The sequence below is a fragment of the Bos indicus genome, chromosome 12 (assembly GCF_029378745.1).
Source record: "Bos indicus isolate NIAB-ARS_2022 breed Sahiwal x Tharparkar chromosome 12, NIAB-ARS_B.indTharparkar_mat_pri_1.0, whole genome shotgun sequence".
Classification (NCBI taxonomy): Eukaryota; Metazoa; Chordata; class Mammalia; order Artiodactyla; family Bovidae; genus Bos; species Bos indicus.
This window is the reverse complement of record NC_091771.1, coordinates 78,669,948-78,689,066: the sequence shown is the minus strand read 5'-3', so window position 1 is coordinate 78,689,066 and position 19,119 is coordinate 78,669,948. Positions and strand designations below refer to the sequence as shown.

The following is a 19,119-nucleotide window of genomic DNA, read 5'->3' as shown; positions in this document are numbered from 1 at the left end:
CAGTGAATTTGTTCATTCATGCTACTGTAACAAAATACCACAAACGGGGTGGCTTGTAAAGAGCAGATATTAGTTGCTCATGGTCCTGGAGGCTGGAAGTCCAGGATCAGGGACCAGCCAGCATGGTCAGGTGAGGGCCACCTCCCAGGTCACAGACTTCTCAGTTGTGTCCTCACATGGCAGGAAGGACTGGGGAGCTCGATAGAATCTCTTACAAGAGCATTAATCCCATTCATAAAGGCTCCACCCTCAGGACCTAATTGCCCCCAAAGGCCCCACTTACAACCATCACCTTTGGAGCTAGGATTTCAATTTATGAATTTGTTGGGTGGACACAAACAGTTAGACCATAACAGTGTGTTAAGGATCCATTTCTTCAACAGTCTCAGATCCCTTTAACTGCAGGCGTTAATAAATCAGTTTGGAGACCAAACACACATTTGTGCATGGGTGACATGTTGTTGTTTTGGAATATAAGAAAGATTGTTATTTTTGTCTTCCCTGCAGATTAAAATAGAATTGCCCACCCAGCTACATGAAAAGCACCACTTGCTGTTCACATTCTTCCATGTCAGCTGCGATAATTCAAATAAAGGAAGCACGAAGAAGAAGGACGTCGTTGAAACACAAGGTTTGAATGTCATCATCCCTTTGATTGTTCACAGCTTGTGCATTAGGTTCTTAAATTTCGTTTTGATTCTAAATTTGAGTACTTTCACTGAGGGACTGTTTAGATGAATTAGAGAAGGTAGCATGCCTGGCCCACATGTATACATTTTATAGGACATAGTTTTAGAATGCTCATCCCGTGGAGGCCAACATGCTTTATGACTCTTTTCTGCAGAGGCTATTTTCTGAGTCATCTCAGTTTCTTAGTCATATTGGTATTAGCAGTTCTTAAAGATCAAGCAGTTTAGTAACGTGGCTGTCTGCATCCATTTTCCTACACTTCAGTGATTTTTGTTGTTGTTGTTGTTGTTCTCTGTTTCAACAGTTGGATATTCCTGGCTTCCTCTCCTGAAGGATGGAAGGGTGGTGACTAGTGAGCAGCACATCCCTGTCTCAGCCAATCTCCCGTCTGGCTACCTAGGCTTCCAGGAGCATGGGATGGGCCGGGTATGGGACTTTAAGATCAGTTTACCCCGGTTCCTTCCAAAAGCATGCAATATTTTTGCCAGTCCCAATATTTTGGTTTTAGTTATTCATTTTACAAGTAAACTTAGCCCATTGGAAGGCTTCCATGGTGACTCAGATGGTAAAGAATCAACCTTCAATGTGGGAGACCTGGGTTCGATCCCTGGATTGGGAAGATCCCCTGGAGGAAGGAACGGCTACCCACTCCAGTATTCTTGCCTGGAGAATTCCACGGACAAAGGGGACTGGAAGGGTACAGCCAAAGGAGTTGCAAAGAGTCAGACACAACTAAGTGACTTTCACTAGGCCACTGGAAGGCAGTGCTGGTAATAGTTATCATAATCTAGAATTATAGTTTGGGCATTTTATAAGCCCTGAACTGGCACTGCTTCAGCAGGGAAATGGAAACTTGAGGATGAGATGGAAGTTTGTCTCTGCAAATTAGCCATGCTCAAATAAAAATATGTTCTTATAGCCATGCAAATGATTAGAAATTGTGTTCCAGCTTATTGTAAGTCTAGTAAGCAAATCCCTTATCTACTTCGTAGCCCTTTCTGATACATTTCTGATTCATGAAAGCCTGAGTCTTCTCAGATTTCTCCAATTGGTTTGTTGGTTTTATATTCTTTTTAGCCATCTTAAATTTTATCGACTTCAGTTTTATAACATACTTAGTTAAGATCTGCTCCATTTCATTGTGAATGGCTTTTAATATCTCTGCATTTAAATAGCACTAAATTTGGGCCAATGTTATAGACAGATAGTTAAAATACTCAAAAATAAGGGTAAAATCATAATAGTATTCAGTTGCTATGATTGTTATTATTCAGTTACTATTCCTAGTCTGAGAATGAGAAAAGTGGAGGTTTCAGAAATAAAAACAAGCACAAACATGACCAACCGTTTTCAGGTTCTAGGAATACTTACTATCCTATTTATTTTATCTGGTACCTTATGCCATCACTTTCAGAATCCTGAGTTCAAGTTTGGTCAAGTGATTGGTAAAATTGGAACCTTTCCCTCTCAGATGGACAATAATTTGTAGAGCTGCAACTATATAGAAAAGATAGTTTAGACAATCTATTAAGACGAGCATTGTACTTGGGAGAAGAAAGTAGGCATGGTTACATGCCTACCATGAGCCAGGCATAAATAACAAGTCAGTGAAGCTGTCTGGCATTCAGTACTTTGTCAGTACACTCAACTGAAGATGCTGTTTGAAGCCAAGGTCACTAATCTGTTGGGATTTTTTTTCCCCCTCCATATTTTTTCAGCATTATGGTCCAGAAATTAAATGGGTAGATGGAAGCAAGCCTCTGCTCAAAGTTTCAACTCATCTGGTTTCCACAGTGTACACTCAGGTACATGCTGTTCCATTAAAATTAGCAGTGACAGCTTTGTGAATGAATTTGCATGATTTTCTTGGCAGAATAAAATCATAATTGATATGTTACATAGATATATTTTCACTCTGTAAGTCCTTTTGTAAAGAAAGAAAGTACATATACGGTGCTCTCATGTAATAATATAAATGGATAGTACAAATAACAGTTCTCACGATAAATTTTCCACTTTTGTTGGAGGACCTTTGAAGTCTTTTTTTAAATTTTATTTTTATATGATGTTTCATAGTCTGAATAAAACACGCATGCTGCAGAAGCAAATACCTCTGTGTCCACACAGATATGCTAACAGGCTTTCATTTTCCTTTCTTCTTTTATCTCCGCAGGATCAGCACTTACATAACTTTTTCCAGTACTGTCAGAAAACCGAATCCGGAGCCCAGGCTTTAGGAAGTGAACTTGTAAAATACCTTAAGGTATCAGATGTCTTTCTTAGTAACTCCCTTTTTTCTGTTTGGTGGTGAGTGTTGTTCCCACCCCTGGAAACCTTATAAGGCTGCTCTTCCCCAGATGTTCTCACAGTGATATCGTCTCTAGGGTTTTAGATAGGGGCAAGAAGTAGACTCAGAAATGGTACGACTTCTGAGTATGGTAACGGCAGTCTTCACCCAGCCCCACATATACTTTTCTCAGGCCGGCCTAAAACGTGATTCCACATAGAAAACCAGCCACTTGTAGGCTTTTTCTATGAGTGCTCACTGCACGCAGAGCACAGTCCAGGAGCATAAAAGACAGTGACTTCAGTCCCACCGTTAAGTAACTTCTAGTTCATTGTAGGCGACAACGTAACCTTGGTGAATGTGTTCTAGGTGGGAAAAAAAAAAAGAACAACAGAAATAATGCACATAAACTCCTGAGGGCAGGAGGAGAAGGGGATGACAGAGGATGAGATGGTTGGATGACATCCCCAACTCAGTGGACAGGAGCTTGAGCAAACCCTGGAAGATGGTTAAGGACAGGGAAAGCTGGTGTACTGCAGTCCATGGGGCTGCAAAGAGTCGGACACGACCGAGTGACTGCACAACAACAATGCACGTAACCAGCCCTAGCTTTGTGCAGACAGGAGGCTCCTGGGGCGAGCAGGAGGGTTGGTCCAGGGGAGTCTCACCCAGAACATGATTCTAGGGGAGCAATAGCTAAACATGTGTTCTAGGCATTGGGACAAAACAGATGAAGTGTGAGAAGTGGAATTGGTTTGATTTAAGCGAGGAAAATGGAATGGGGATTCTGAAATCCCTGCTTCAAGTCCCCTTTCAGCTATATCATAGGAGCCATGCAACTTGAAGAAGAACCTTTTATTCATTCTCCATTGCTGCTCTTAACAAATTACTGCAGACTTGGTGGCTTTAGCGACTTCATTTTCACTTTCACTTTGGTGGCTTTAAACAACACAAATCTGTTTTCTTGCACGTCTTGTAACTCTGAAGTCTGACATGAGTCTCACTGGGCCACACCCAGGACGTTATTAACAGGGCTGAGTTCCTTTCTGTAAGCTCTGGGAGTTGATCTACTTCCCGGCCTTTTCCAGCTCCTAAAGGATCCTTCATTCCTTGGCTTGTGGCCCCTTCCCACATCTCAAAGCCAGCAATGTTGCATCTCGGAGCATTCTTCCCCTCCACTCTCCTGCTCCCTCTTTGACTTCTAAGGACCCTCGTGATTGCTTTGGGCCCTCCTGGATAATCTAGCAGAGTCTCCCATCTCAAGGCCAGCTAATCTGACTAGCAGCCCTAATTCCCCTTTGCCATATAACATAGTCACAGGTTCTGAGGCTTCGGACATAGACATCTCTGTCCAGTAGGTTGCCACTGTCTCCCTTTGTTTCAATGGGTTTCTTCCATCTGTGTTTGAAGCTGAGTGGAAATTTCTTGGGGTCAGTTTACTTTTAAAATGATAACATGAACCTTGCCATCCCACGCCCGTAGAGCCTGCACGCGATGGAGGGTCACGTGATGATCGCCTTCTTGCCCACCATCCTAAACCAGCTCTTCCGCGTCCTCACCCGAGCAACCCAGGAGGAGGTTGCGGTCAACGTGACACGGTGAGTGAGGTGGAAAGGTGGTCCTTCTTCCCTCTCAGTCTGTCCACATCTGGAGCACAGCCATATGTATCTGGGGTGCCAGTACATGTTGAACATGATATTTAAGAAACTTGTTTTGATTCCATATGTGGGGACCCCATCCAATGCCTCATTTCCTCGTTTCCTGTGGTGTCAGTAGCATCATCATTGTTGTACTGCTACTGTGATAATAATGAAATGTTTCCATTTCCACATTACTATTCATTGCTTTATTCATTCCTGTGGTGTGTAGGGTCATTATTCATGTGGTTGCCCAGTGCCATGAGGAAGGATTGGAGGGCCACTTGAGGTCATATGTTAAGGTATGTAAATTAAACTGCCCCGGTCATTCAGATCTGTGGCTCTCCAACTTTTCTTCTAAGGACCTATTTTATTTTCCTTAAATCTAGTTATTTGAAGATGTATTTTGGATAACACTTAACACCTCTGCTTTCTCTTCTATTCCTGTGCACCTGAATGAGGGGGACGTCCAAAGAGGGGCAGCCATTCATTTATTTCCTTAATTTCATCCTTTCAGCTACATTTCTTTCTTTAAGGGTTTTTTCAAATAATGTGAGCCAAATGATATAGAGGTTTAAAGATGGAAGGTTAGCTCTAGCCACCATCAAATTGGACTATGTAGGAAAGCAAGAGATGACATTAGATAAATGTCAACAAGTTCATCATTTACATACAATATTCAGTGAACACAGTGGCCTTTACTGTTCTGAATAGTACACATGTTCTATTTAGCCTTGAACACCTCTGAATTGTAGTTGTGTATTAGTTTATATTTAAACTAAGTTGGGGTGCTTCAAGGAATCAGTTGCTGCATGTCAGTCATGTGACACGTTGATTACAGTTTTGGGGAGCTAGTGTTCTGTCCTGGAAGACCCACCAGCTGAGTCAGATGGTTCACGTGTTTTGATGGGTTCCCTGAAGACACCCTGGGCTCCCTCTTCCTGTCACATGACACCCACCCTTCCCACCTTCCGTGTCCACACCTTCCTCTCCCACCCATCAGTGATACCTGGTCCCTGGTCTCCATCCTTGGGAGCCTCTCCAACTCTCAATCCATCTTGGAGAACCAGTGCACTAAAGTATCTTTCCCCTTTCTTCAAAGTATGCATATAAGGCCGAGCCATATATTGCTTCTGAATACAAGACAGTGCACGAAGAGCTGACCAAATCCATGACCACGATTCTCAAGCCTTCTGCCGACTTCCTCACCAGCAACAAACTACTCAAGGTACGTCGGGAGGGCCAGTGTGGCTTTGCGGTGGGCAAATTGAAGAAACTTCAAACTTCCTGGCCTGATCAATTTCACCCTCTTTGTGCTTTTGGAGACAGTCAGCAGCTCCTCAAAGCAGGTAACACAGATAACTCTTCAGTAGCAACTTTGCTGTTAATGCTTCTGCTCCAAAGCGAGCCACAAGGCATTACTACATTCAGAGTTTCACAGTCATATTCAGACCAGTGGCGGACACTGAGTTAGAGACTGTAGAGGCAAGCGTCTGCAGGTGGGAGTCAGCCGAGAGGAATGGCCTCGTATGAGATCCGGGGCGCCCGTGGCTGGCTATGCCACGGTAGGTGTAAGCGCCCAGTTTCCCAGTGGGACAGCGCTGTTTACTGCTGGACACGTGGAAGCAGGTGCAGATCTGCCTTGCCCCTCAGGTCCGAACATTTGTCAGGAGGTTCAGCTGTGTTTTCAGGTCATACTTGTTTCACGTCAGTGACCTTACTAAGAGAGTAAATGTCTTGTCTTCTGATTTGTTGTTTTCCTTACTGGATTTTTTTTTTCTTTTTTTTTTTTTTAGTATTCGTGGTTTTTCTTTGAAGTTTTGATAAAATCCATGGCTCAGCATTTGATAGAGAACTCCAAAGTTAAGGTATGTCACTTCCTCTCAAAGTTCGCCTAGTAGTTCTCAGGGGAAAGTCTCTTTCATTGTAGCCAGCACTTATTAAAGCTCTCTGGGTGCCCGTCCCAGTACTGCTCTAGGGGCTTTCTGAGTAGTAAGGCGTTTTAGCTTTACAACAACCCGACAGGCGGAAGTGCTAGTCTCGCCCCTTGTTTTATGGATGAAGAAGCTAAGACCAGAGTGCATGAGTGCCCAGGGCCGTGCTATGGTGCGTGGAGGGAGGGGGCTTTGTGACCAGTCTGGCTCCAGAGCCCACGTTCATGGAGCACTGTGTTATTAAAAATCCAAACAGAAGTATGTCTTTTCCTTTGACTAGCTTAGAAGTCTTCACATTTGTGGAAGTAGGAGTAGCAGCTTAAGCATTCATTTAAAATGTAATTACCCGGTGTTTCTTAAGTGTCTTGAACGTGGTACATTATTCTCAGGAACTTGGATGGGAAAATCTAATATGACCACACAGCCTTGGTAGCCAATGAGTGGACTCAGAGACACAACTCCATCCCTGCCAGACACCTCCTCCCTGTGGTTCCCAGATGTGTGTGACTCTCTGGGTCCCAGGCTGTCCCCTGGTCCCTGCTGGTCTCTGCCACAAGATGAACTGACTCTGGACTGAAACCACCACTGGCTGTCTGAGGCTCAGTGTAGATACATATTTATAGGATTCCAATGCAGTAAACCCAGGTGGCCATGGGCAGAATTGCTTCTGAGACTCTCTGGGTCCCAGAATTGCTGTGTGATGGGATTCTTGCTGCATCTTAGCTCCGCAGAAGTGGAGTCTCGGGGCATGTGGTTGGGCGCGGTGGGTGCTTGAGCAGGGAGCAGTCGTCTTGGAGCCCAGCAGCCCCTGCAGTGAATGTGGGAAGGATAAGGGGGCCCGAGGGAGGGAGGCTTGAGCTCTGGGCCCCCTGGACCAGGGATCTGGGTGCATAGCAAGCCTGGGGAAGGGCTTGTGGATTTTGTCAGGTGGGAGGGTGTGGTTCCGAACCTAAAGCTGTGCTTTCTGCTATAGAGCCAGTGCTGGAGCCTGAGGAGGTTTCCTTTTTTTTCCCCCCTTTTTAAATCCAAGTTTAGTGCACAGGAAGATGCCAGATGGAGGTGGGCCCTGCCTTCCACAGAGTAACGCACCATCTAAATCATGCCAGCACAGCCTGCCAAGGGAAAAATCTAGCAGATTGTCTCCTTGGCAGTATGCAGCTAACTAGGCACACTCACACACGTGTGCGTGCACACACACACACACACCCTCACCATGTTATGTTATACTGCCTTTCTGTTAAAGATGTCATCTCCTATTCAAGACAGCCTCTAGGCCAGTCTTAGTCTGCTGAGACTGGCATCACAAGTACAATACTCCGGGGGCTTGCACAACAGAAACTCATTTCTTTGTGATTCTGGAGGGAAGAGGTCTGAGAGCAAGGTGTCTGTAGGGCTCGTTTCCTCTGAGGTGTCTCTCCTTGGTTTATGGGAGGTCTTCTCCCTGCTTGTCTGCATCCTAATTTTATCCTAATTTCCTCTTCGAAGACCCTATCTCCAAAAATACTCCCATTCTGAGGTGGGCTTAGGACTTCAACATCGGGCTTTTAGGGGGGTAGTCGGGGAGAGGGACACAATTCAGTTTACAACAAGGCCCTACTGGATTTTCATTATATTTGTCTTTAAACGGGATCACTTCACAGACTGGCGACTTGATTATATTTTTTAAAATAGCCAATTTGTTCAGAAGGTATTCGCTGAGCCCTTATTATATGCCGGTCTCAAAGGTTATGCAGTTAAATGCACTGTGGTTCGTGCCCTCATGGAGATCAGGTGGGAAGATGTGCAGTTAGACCACGGGAGCTCTGGTCAAGGAGGTGAGGAACACGTCTGAAACATTTCTGAGAAGTGTATTTAAAATCAAATATCAAATGGCACTAGTGGTAAAGAATCCACCTGCCAGTGCAGGAGAGGCAAGAGACATGGGTTTGATCCCTGGGTCAGGAAGATCCCCTGGAGGAGGAAATGGCAACCCACTCTGGTATTCTTGCTGGGAAACCCCATGGACACAGGACCCTGGTGGGCTACAGTTCATGGGGTTGCGAAGAGTCAGACACAACTGAGCACACACAGATCAGTGTCGTCTAGCCTAGAACTGTGATCGAAAGTTAATAAAGGATTGTGTGCGTTCTTTTCTCAAGATGCCAAATTAAACCACAGAATTTGGGGGTCAATAGAGACCAAAAAGCCACCTTCTTGTGCAGCTGCCCCCTTATTTCTCGAAGGTGGATGGTGGAGGTCTAGACCCATGAAGATCTAGATCCTTGCCCAGGATCACACAGCCTTGCAGAACCAAGAATCCTGCCAAAGTCAGAGTCAGCCCCTCACCAGTGTCCTGCCATTCCCAGCCTATAGCCCAATTCTCTAGCTCCACAGATAAACATTTAGTTTATCCTTTAGGGCTTTACACAGGCCACTCAAGTGCTGCCATGCACAACCTTTTCTGTAAGTTAATTATATCCTGATCTCAAAACAGCATTCGGAGGGTTTTTAGAGGTAGTTTATTTTAAAGCATTCCAGCTTGAAAAGAAACACAGGCATCCAAAAAGAGAATGCTTAACCATAACATGATTTACTATAAAAAGGGATTCTGAACACCTGCTCGCCACTCGGGGGAGTCCGACACTGGTCACTTTTAGAGGGGCTCCCCTCCCCCGTGACTTCTGCTTCCGTGTCACCCAAGATACCACCCTTTCCCTAAATCATGCCGCCCTTCCCTGAAACCACACGTTTTTAATTTTTGTAGGTCTTAAAAATTAAAGTAGAGTTGCTTTACAATATTATATACATTACAGGTTGTAATTGTGATTCATAATTTTAAAGGTTATATTCCATCTGTAATTATTATAAAACATTGGCCATATTCCCCTTGTTGTACCATATATCCTTGCAGCTTTTTTTACACCTAATAGTTCTTGCCTCTTCTTCCCCTGGCTCTATATTGTCCCTCCCAATTCCCTTTCCCCATGGTAACCACTAGCTAAATCACACCTTGGTCTAGGAACTTCTCTTCAGCTTTTGAAGCCTGCAGTCACTTTGCCTCATACCTTAAGTGATGAGTTGTATATGGTTGCATCAGCTGTTTTAGTGCTTGTCCTGCATCTGTAAAGTTGCATGCCCCAGTCTCCAGCCCCTGTGCTCTGGATTTAGGGAACAAGTTCATATTCACCATTTCTGTACCATTGGTGGTTTCCAGAATCATGGTCAAATCCCCTTAGAGTTTTTCTGTTTTTAGGCTGAAGATTGTCAAAATACTCCAATGTTTATAATCCTGACCTTGACCTTTTTCCTCACTGGTGAGTCTTGTCTTCAGTTGCTGTAAGCAGGCGCACACCTGTCTCGTAGGAGCACCTGGGCCATGGTTCACAGAAGAGCTAGACAGTGCTTTCAGTGTCCTTGAAAGTCTGCCACAAACCAACACTTGGGGTCATAGAGTGTGATGAGCCTCGGTCTTCATTTTCCACTCCCAGTGCTGGCCAGGCCGTTTCATCTGATGCACACATATAGGGAGGGACAGACCTGCACGCTGTCGTGCCGAAGGTGGAGGCAATGTCATGTGTCCACCTTCCCATCCCCAGCCAATCAAACTATGACCCCTTTGCAGAGGAGAGCTGAGCATCAGAGCCTCTCTCTGAACTAGCATCTGAAATGGTCAATTTCCATACCGCTGCAGATGGACCTGCGAAGTTTGGATTGATTACCTGTGACCATTCCAGACTTCAGTGTTCCATAGGTGATGTGCTTAGAATGTATAATAAGTAGTTTTGGGGGGAAAATGCAAAATAGGCCTCACTGTGGCCTCCTGAGGAGTTCCCAACCCCCAGCTCCACCCTGCCTCTAAGGTCAGCGTACTTTAGGTTTTTCTTCCCTGTGGTTTAGTTTTAGCAGTTATAATTTCAGCAGACTCATTTTGAGTTTCCTTCCCTCCCATGTTGACTCAAGCAAATTGTTAGCATTCCACAGGTGCTCCTGCAGGAAGCTGGAAACCTGGCTGGGGACAGGCCGAACCTCTTCCCTTAAGTGTCAGTTGTTTAGCTTTCAGCCATTTTCTGTCTTAATTGAGCAAGAAAAGAGCTTTCATTTGAAGAGTGAAAGAAGGGCAGTGTGGTTCCTGTTCTGAGTGGACTGCCTGGACTTCTCCTGAACAATATGTGAAACTCTGTGCATCTGAGATGGCAGAATGGTTAACAGCCATGCTTCCGTCCACGAGGGTGTGTTTCCAACAGTGTGTGCTCCAGGCAGAGCATTGAGGAGAGATGCAGGCAGAGTGGAGAGTGCGGCCTCCACCGTGCAGTTGACAGAGTCCTTGGAGAAGAACACGCATTTAGAGGAGAACGTGTGAAGGTGTCCGTGTGAGCTCCAACACAAGAGGACATTCGTGTGGTGCTGGAGCTGGAGCTCCACCTGGGCCTTGGAGGCCGCCTCCCTTGTGGGAGGAGAATGGGGGTCCGGCAGAGGAAGGAGCTCATGCCCAGGTACGGGCTCAGGCTGAGGGTAGAGGGAAGAGTGCAAACAGGATTAGCTCAGAGACAGCGATGAGACTGTGGGGGAGCTTTGCGGGCAAGCAGCGGACAGTTAATAGAGATCCTGGAGAGGAAGGGTAGTGACAAGGTGAAATTGAGTGTGCATTACCAGAGTGGTTGGAAAACTTTTATACCAACAAGTCTACCTTCCCCCTGGAGTTTGAATAGTCTGTGGGCAGGCAGACCTCTCACCAGCAGCATCTGCTGGAGGCAGAGATGGTGGGGGCTGGGCCGCCATGGACGCGGCCACAGCACTGAGGGAAGATCCTGCAGCAGGACATGGTCAGGAGTAGCGTTTCATTTGGCCAGGAAGTCCCCTGCCATCTTAGCGTCCTGTCCTGAGCCACCACTCATGTGCTTACTGCCCTACATCAGCTCGTTAGCCTGGGTCATGTGCTTCCACCTCAGTTTGTGGCACTCTCCGTAAAACCGTCTCATCACCTCAGTCTTCATCGCCCTTCCGTGTGCATCTTACCTCATTGCTGTGTTGCCAAATTAGGACTCTTGACAATAGCTGTTTGTCACAAGGGGGAGCTTCATCTCACCCTTCAAAGGCACTGAGTTATCACCTCCTAATCGCCGAGCAGTATTGTTGGTTGGTTGGTATGTTAATTATACACCACTCTTCACCACACTTCTTTCCTTTTAATAAAAAAAATTATTATGGAAAATTTTAAAAGGAAAGGGAGTAGTTTAATGAATCTCACGTACCTCTCACCCACTCAGCTTCAACAGTTATCAACACTCTGCCATTCTTGCTTTATGTATCCACCCCCATACTTCTCTTTTTCCTAGAGTATTTTAAGAACAATTCCTCAATATTTTATCATTTCCTCTGTAAAACTATAGTGTATAATATCCAATGGGTAAAGCCTTTAAAGAATAACCATTGCACCATTATGATACTCAATGAAGTTAGCAATATTTCTTTATCATCATCTAACACCCCATCTGTATTCAGGTGTCTCAAAAGTGTCATTTTACAGTTGGTCTGAATCAGGATCTAAACACTGTCCACACATTGCCATGGGTTGATGTGGCCCTGATGTTCTCTTGGCCCCTCACACTGTTCCTTCTCCATTTGTTTGTTTCTTAATGCAGTGTATTTGTTGAAGAAAGTAGGCCGCCTGACCTGCAGAATTCCCCACACTCTAGATCTGGCCGATTGTAAGCTTGCAGTAATACATCACATGATTCTCTGTACCGTCTGTTTCTTGTGTAGTGACATCTAGAGGCTAAACTGCTTTCAGGTTTGATTTTCTATGTGGCAAGGATACACCTTAGCTGGTACTCCTGTATCTTACTTATCAGGAGGTATAGGATGCCCAGTTGTCCCACTTTTGGTTGTGATAATATTGACTTATAGGTCCATGTGGTCCACCCCATCCCTCCATTATAGAATTTTCCATCCACTTTTCATGGTTTAAGCAGCTGTTAACTCAGCGCCATTCGGTAGGCTTTTCTTGGGAGACCTCGTTTTTTAGGAGTGGCTGGCTTGGGAGCTGGCATTCATGCCTAGTGGTTAGAGTTGGCCTTACCCGAGTTCCTGATAGCTAATGGTTGATGGAGGCTGACACCTCAGGATCTAGAGTTACTGGTTTGCCAGAATGGAACAAAATCCTTTTGGAATTTCAGATTTTACTGTTCTGTTTATGAAAGTAGATAAACTTCCAATTCTTATGACTTGATCCTTCCCTCACTGGATTCTTGAGTTTATGTACATTTACAAAGATTGTCTTGTTATTGGTGTGAGAACTGAGATTATTGTAAAGCTGGAGTTCCAAAATTTCATTATAGTTTCTGGTATTTAAAGCATAAAATAATGCATGCTCTCATACCAAAATACCTAGGCTCCAGTTCTAGTTTTACAAAATGTTGTTTGTTTGCTATTAAGATACTGGTTTGGCTCCTCCAAAATAGGCCAAAATAATAGTGGCTTTGATAAGACAATAGGTTCATTTCTCTCTTTTAGAAAATTATGATCCATAGGCAGCTCAAACAGTGGGAAGCTTGTCCTGCAAGGTCATTTGGGGACTCACGTTCCTATCCAATTATCTAGCCCAGGTAGCATCCTTGTCTGCATGGTTGAGAAGCTGGCTCACCACCACCCCACATTCCAGGCAGTGGCAAAGAGAAGGATTCGGAAGGCAAGCGTAACTTCCTCTTATAGCCCATTGGCCAGAATGAGTCGCATGACCATTATCTTGCCACAAGTTACGCTGGGAAATGTAGCCTCTAGCTGGGAGGCCACGTGTCCCTGTCAAACCTTGGCATTCTGCCACTAAAAGAGAGAAGGGAAGGAAGGATATTAAAGGTCAGTTAGTATTCTTTACTGAATCTTTTCAAGCTTCAGTTTCCTCTCGTCTGTAACATAGGGATGGAAACACCCCCTGCTATGGGGTTAGAATCACATGCATGCATGGACCATCCAGTACAGCCCGCTTCCCATTCTGGGTCCTCAGTAAATTGTTCCACTTATGGAGCAGGAGAGGGGTGGGAGAGGGGGCAGTATGGCCTCACAGAGCAGAAAGCACACAGGCCTTGAACTCACTGTATAATAGATCCAGGTTTGAGTCTCTGTTATTGTAAGCTGTGTGACTGAAGCCACATTTACCTGACCTCCCTAATTCTCTATAAAATGAGAGTGTTTAAGAATTTAATGAAAAGGTTATATAAAAATATCTAGTACAGTGCCCAGTATGTAGAAGACACATGGTAAGTAGTAGCTAATCGCTAAGTGATCTGTGTGTAATTTCTTAGGTATGCATTCCTGACAGAGAAAAAAAATTACTATGTAAAGTTAAAGAGGACTCCTCCTGAGCAGTTTCAACTAGTGACATACAGTCACCATTCTGTGCGTGTTCAGTTTGAGTACTTGAGGCTTAACCCTAAGCCAGTGCTTTCTAAAGCAATCTCTGCATTTTACTTTGGCTGATTTGAATGCCTGTACCTTTCAGAGATGAGATTTCTTTTCCCCAAAAAACAGTTCAACTTAAAAAAATAATCAGCGTTTGCTCTAAACCCTTTTCAGCTGTTGCGAAACCAGAGATTCCCTGCCTCCTATCATCATGCGGTGGAAACTGTTGTGACTATGCTAATGCCTCACATCACGCAGAAGTACCGAGATAACCCGGATGCGTCCAAGAACGCCAACCACAGCCTGGCTGTGTTCATCAAGGTGGGGGGCCCTCCAGCAGGGAGGGCGTCCACTGGGGGCCAAATGTACTCTTTCTAGCAGAGTGACTCATACACAGTAGGTGCTCAGCAAATGTGTTTATGCCAGAGGATAAACTTATCCACAGTAAACACTGATTTGAACCCAACTTTCCACTACAGCCTGAATACTTACCTTTGTGGGTTGTTTCCTCCGCAGAGATGTTTCACCTTCATGGACAGGGGCTTTGTCTTCAAGCAGATCAACAACTACATCAGCTGCTTTGCTCCTGGAGATCCTAAGGTAGTGTGTGTGCCTCCATGTGCGTGTGTGTGTGTTACACACTTCTTTTTGTCTCTCTGAGTGAATCCAGATACCTACCTATTTCTCTGGGTTCACATCAGAATTTTCTTTCAGTCCCAGAGGCACTACTCACTGCCCTCCCTTGGAGATACTAACTATTAATAACTAGTACTCACAGTAGTATCTGAGATATTGTGTGTGTGTGTGTAGTTAGTCATGTCCAACTGTTTATGACCCCTATAGAATATAGCCCACCAGGGTCCTCTGTCAATGGGATTTCCCAGGCAAGAATACTGGAGTTGCCATTTCCTTCTCCAGGGGATCTTCCCAACCTAGGGATCAATTCCGCATCTCCTGCATTGGCAGGCTGGTTCTTTACCACTGAGCCGCCAGGGAAGCCTGTGTAAGATATTAGAGACACAGTAATTCCAAATGCAACATAAACATACCTGTTGGTTTTTCTCATAAATACCTGAAATGACTCTCAGCTGCACAATTAAAAGTATTCTTGTTACCAATCATAGTTTATTTAACAAGGTAACAGAAGGAACCACACAGCCTTTCTCTGCCAGAATTTTCTGTTTCTTCCCTTGGGTGTCTATTTTAAAGGTCTGCCTTTCTCATTTTTTTCTTGCTTTGAATCTGGTCTGTAATTATAAGCTGCCCGAAATCCTTTATTGAAGTTGGAGGAGCATAAATAATAAATGCCCTAAAAGTCAATGGAGAACATTATCTAGCAAAATGTGTTCCCCGTTTTCAAATGAATCCCTGAAGCCATGCTGAAATCTGTAAAGTACCCTAGAGCATGTAGCCCTGAGACAGGGAAGAAGCCATAGGCACCATGTCATTTCTCAGGGGTTTCTTAGGAGGCTGTGCAGAGTATCCATAACTTATGAGTATAACCATTTTTTTCCTGCAGACCCTCTTTGAATATAAATTCGAATTTCTCCGTGTGGTGTGCAATCATGAACATTATATTCCTTTGAATTTACCAATGCCATTTGGAAAAGGCAGGATTCAAAGATATCAAGGTAATCTATCTTTAAATATATTAATCCTAGTCTTTTCAAAAAGAGAGCCATTCATTTTAAATAAGAGAATTAGTTCACACTTGACATTAAGAATATCTGACATTTTTCATTGGTGAATTCATTTTTTTTCTCGTTTCCATTTTTTTTTTTTAAATTGATAAAATGCTTCATAGGAACTTAACTTTTTTTTTTAGCAAACTTACCAGACTATTGATCATGCCAGTGTGACTCTTTTTTCATTGAACAATTCCATTGCTTAAACAATAGAAATCCTTTTTATTTACTGTAGTTTATTTTTATTTGTTTCACTTTTCCTTTTTTCTTATGAATTAGCTTTTCTTTCACCAACTGTGGAGTCAAATGACACTCCTGTAGGTAGGTGTGGGGTGTGACGCTGCTTTCTTGCATCTTCCTCCTTTAAAAGAAAAAGAATGCAAGTGATTGCTGAAACGCTTATGTGTGCTATGCGTTTAGACATTTCCCATATACTTGGATCAATTTTAAAATTCACGATAAGCCAGTGAATTTGTTCTCACTGTAGCTAACACATCCGTAACATCCCCGGGAGGCGTCTTGTTTTTTGCTCCTGGGATCACTAGGTCCTCTAGGAGGTTTCTTTAAGAAGTAAAGCAAACAAACAAAAAACGCTGCTTCACTTCTAAAGTGTATTCTCCCACTGTTTTCCTAGTCCTTGTTTATAGCAGTAGCCGTAACCTTTGTCACACGCAACACGGCTTTTCACATGCTTTCTATGTTTGCATGTTGAGTCTTTATTAACTGTTCTGTATCCTTTCTGAGTTTGAAGAGAATTAAGCTCACAGAGATTTCTTTGTCTTCATTGAGTAAGTAATTGAGTAAGACTAGTAATCCCCCGAGTCTCCCAGGTCTATCATAGTGCAGTATTTAGCACCTTGCATGTGCTCAGGATTATTTATGCTGCAGGAGAGAAAAAGTGGAAGGATGCCACCACACTATTTGTTGTTGCCTAGTCACTCAGTTGTGTCCAACTCTTTGCAACCCCATGGACTGTAGCCCATGAGGCTCCTCAGTCCATGGGATTCTCCAGGCAAGAATACTGGAGTGGGTTTCCATTTCCTCCTCCATCAAATTATTGATGACACCTAAATCAAGTGACCCTGAAATTCAGGGAGAAATACACAAAGGCACTCATTCAGAGACATAAATATCTTAAGTGCCCAAAAGAGGCTCAAACTGTCTATAAAAAGCAAGATAGGGACCGTGGCCTGACATTGGTTATCATGCATTCAGCAAATATTTGCCCAGCACCAACTCTACCTAACCTTGGGATACAGTTGTGGACAACAAGGATGAAGTCCCCGCCTGTCAGAGTGATGAGTGCTACGGAGAGGAAAAGTGAGGGAACGGGATAGGAAGTGGGTGACATTGAGATCCGGTGGCCAGGAAGAGCCTCACTGAGAAGGTGACTTTGGGGTAATAATTGGAAAAGGTGCAGGGTTGAACATTCTGGGCCATTCAGAATCCCCCGCCCAACCCTGCCCCACCACCTGTCTCCCCCTGAGCTGTTCCCCACACACCAGACACACCTGCTGGTCCCAGCTCCTCACTCCTGATGCTTCTCAGCCTCACACAGCACCTCGCTGGGGTCCTCGTGTTCCTCCCAGCCAGTCACTCGGCCAGTCACTGGATCTGGGCCTGGCCAGGTCCTTGCCTCTCCCGGCACCCCACCCTGCCCTCTTAGCCCACCAGCAGTTACTGGCCCACCTGCCCTTGGGGACCATGACTGTCTTTTCCTCTCACCTGTCAGGGTGCTCAGGACAGCTCTTTCTGCCCAGTGGTCGGGCGTGAACCTGTACTAATCTTCCCCACTGGCCCACCGCGAGACATGCACAAACTCTTGTAGACTGTCAGGGAATTTGGAGCTAGAGGGACAGGTGGCTTCGGTATGAATTTTCATGTAACTGCACCAGTAAGAATAAGGTTTTGTCTTTTTTTTAGCATTCTCCTTCCTCTCACCCTTCTCACCTGCTGTTCCACCTTCCTCTCTGCACACACACATACTCACGCGCACACACACATGTGAACAGTTAAACCCATAAATAGTTTTCTTCTAAGGGACTCATGTGAATTCAGGCTATGAACTGTCTTTTCAATAATCTCTGCTTAAAACAGTGGACACGAGTGTTCTGGAAGGTCCTGGAAAGGCTTTCTAGGACTTGAGTGAGAATCTAAATAGGGTTAGAAACAACTGCCCAGCGTGAGATTAAAACCAAAGTAGAGGCCCATTGACTTTCCTCTAACAATGGATGCGGTATAAGAATTTAAATCCAAGCCACAGCTTACTGGAAAAGTGTTATTTCAGCTTTAGAGTGTGGTGTTTAGCTACTTGTTTCTACCTTCCCTCAGTAGAGTTCACATTTGGTTACATCTTTTTTCTAGAAGAGCTTTCAGTCTTGTCTCTTAGCTTGCTGATGACTTAGCTAGTTTGATTTGGTGCTTTGTCCATTTTAGTTCTAGTTTATATTAGTTTTCTATTTGCTTTTTGAGGTACAGAAGTTTTAAGAGTATATTTGAGAAAATTCTATATTAAATAAGGTCTTCAGTGATAGCAAAATAAGTAGGTTATATGCTAACTTGGTCATTTTAAACACATTGGGTGGAGTATATGGGCATTAATGACCAGGAAATAGATAAATGAACCCATGTAGTGAAGAACATTTTAATAGGCCATGTATATATTTATTCTTTAGTTATGTGTTTGTTATGCACAAATTACTCCTCTATAATGTTGTCAATTACTACAATATTTGAATTTCATATTAGTAACAAAATTACATTTGTAATATAATGTGCTGTTCTATATTCTAAAAATTGGTACTAAAACTATTCACTGACTTAATAATTACGTAGGATGTAATACTTTCTATAATCAAAATCCAGTGCATTTATATGGTGGTGGTGGCTTGGTCACTAAGTCGTGTCTGACTCTTGGTATCCCTGTGGACTGTAGCCCACCAGGCTCCCTGACCATAGGATTTCCCAGGCAAGAACACTGGAGTCGGTAGAAATTTCCTCCTCCAGGGGATCTTCCCAACCCAGGGATCGAACCTGGGTCTCCTGCATTGTGGATTGATTTAATTGTATTTAAACTCTGTTTACATTTTGGAGTGCAGAGCAGTGTTTTAGGTTATCAGCCTTTGGGAGCCAGATGTGACCACCTGTTGACACACACAGGGGAGCCTGAAAGGAAAGGGTGGGCTTGGTTTTTATTTTATTCAAAGAGTATTACATCCCTTCTAACTAAAGCAGTTTGTTTATATGCTCATTTCAGATCTCCAACTTGACTATGCATTAACAGACGAGTTCTGCAGAAACCACTTCTTGGTGGGACTCTTACTGAGGGAGGTGGGGGCCGCCCTCCAGGAGTTCAGGGAGGTCCGAGTGATTGCCATCAGCGTGCTCAAGAACCTGCTGATAAAGCACTCTTTTGACGACAGATACGCTTCCAGGGTGAGTGTTCTCTGATGCATGGAAATGTGACTGATAACATGACCTTCATTTTGAGTAATCCAAAGAAACAAGCA

General features: G+C 44.1%; 1 protein-coding gene across 16 annotated transcripts in view; it reads left to right on the top strand.

Annotated features, from left to right (window-relative positions):
- DOCK9 (dedicator of cytokinesis 9) overlaps positions 1-19,119 on the top strand; it is a 323,308-nt gene that overhangs the window by 197,559 nt on the left and 106,630 nt on the right. For 12 of the 16 annotated variants that reach the window (XM_070800425.1, XM_070800419.1, XM_070800422.1 and 9 more), the window contains exons 20-31: positions 508-631; positions 995-1,116; positions 2,409-2,495; positions 2,864-2,953; positions 4,460-4,575; positions 4,847-4,916; positions 5,717-5,842; positions 6,411-6,482; positions 14,100-14,246; positions 14,442-14,525; positions 15,445-15,556; positions 18,867-19,045. In XM_070800425.1, the coding sequence (XP_070656526.1) occupies positions 508-631; positions 995-1,116; positions 2,409-2,495; positions 2,864-2,953; positions 4,460-4,575; positions 4,847-4,916; positions 5,717-5,842; positions 6,411-6,482; positions 14,100-14,246; positions 14,442-14,525; positions 15,445-15,556; positions 18,867-19,045 (1,329 nt within the window). Of the gene's footprint in view, positions 1-507; positions 632-994; positions 1,117-2,408; positions 2,496-2,863; positions 2,954-4,459; positions 4,576-4,846; positions 4,917-5,716; positions 5,843-6,410; positions 6,483-14,099; positions 14,247-14,441; positions 14,526-15,444; positions 15,557-15,889; positions 15,932-18,866; positions 19,046-19,119 lie in introns of all 16 variants that reach the window. The other 4 variants (XM_070800416.1, XM_070800417.1, XM_070800418.1 and 1 more) reach the window with 1 other exon arrangement.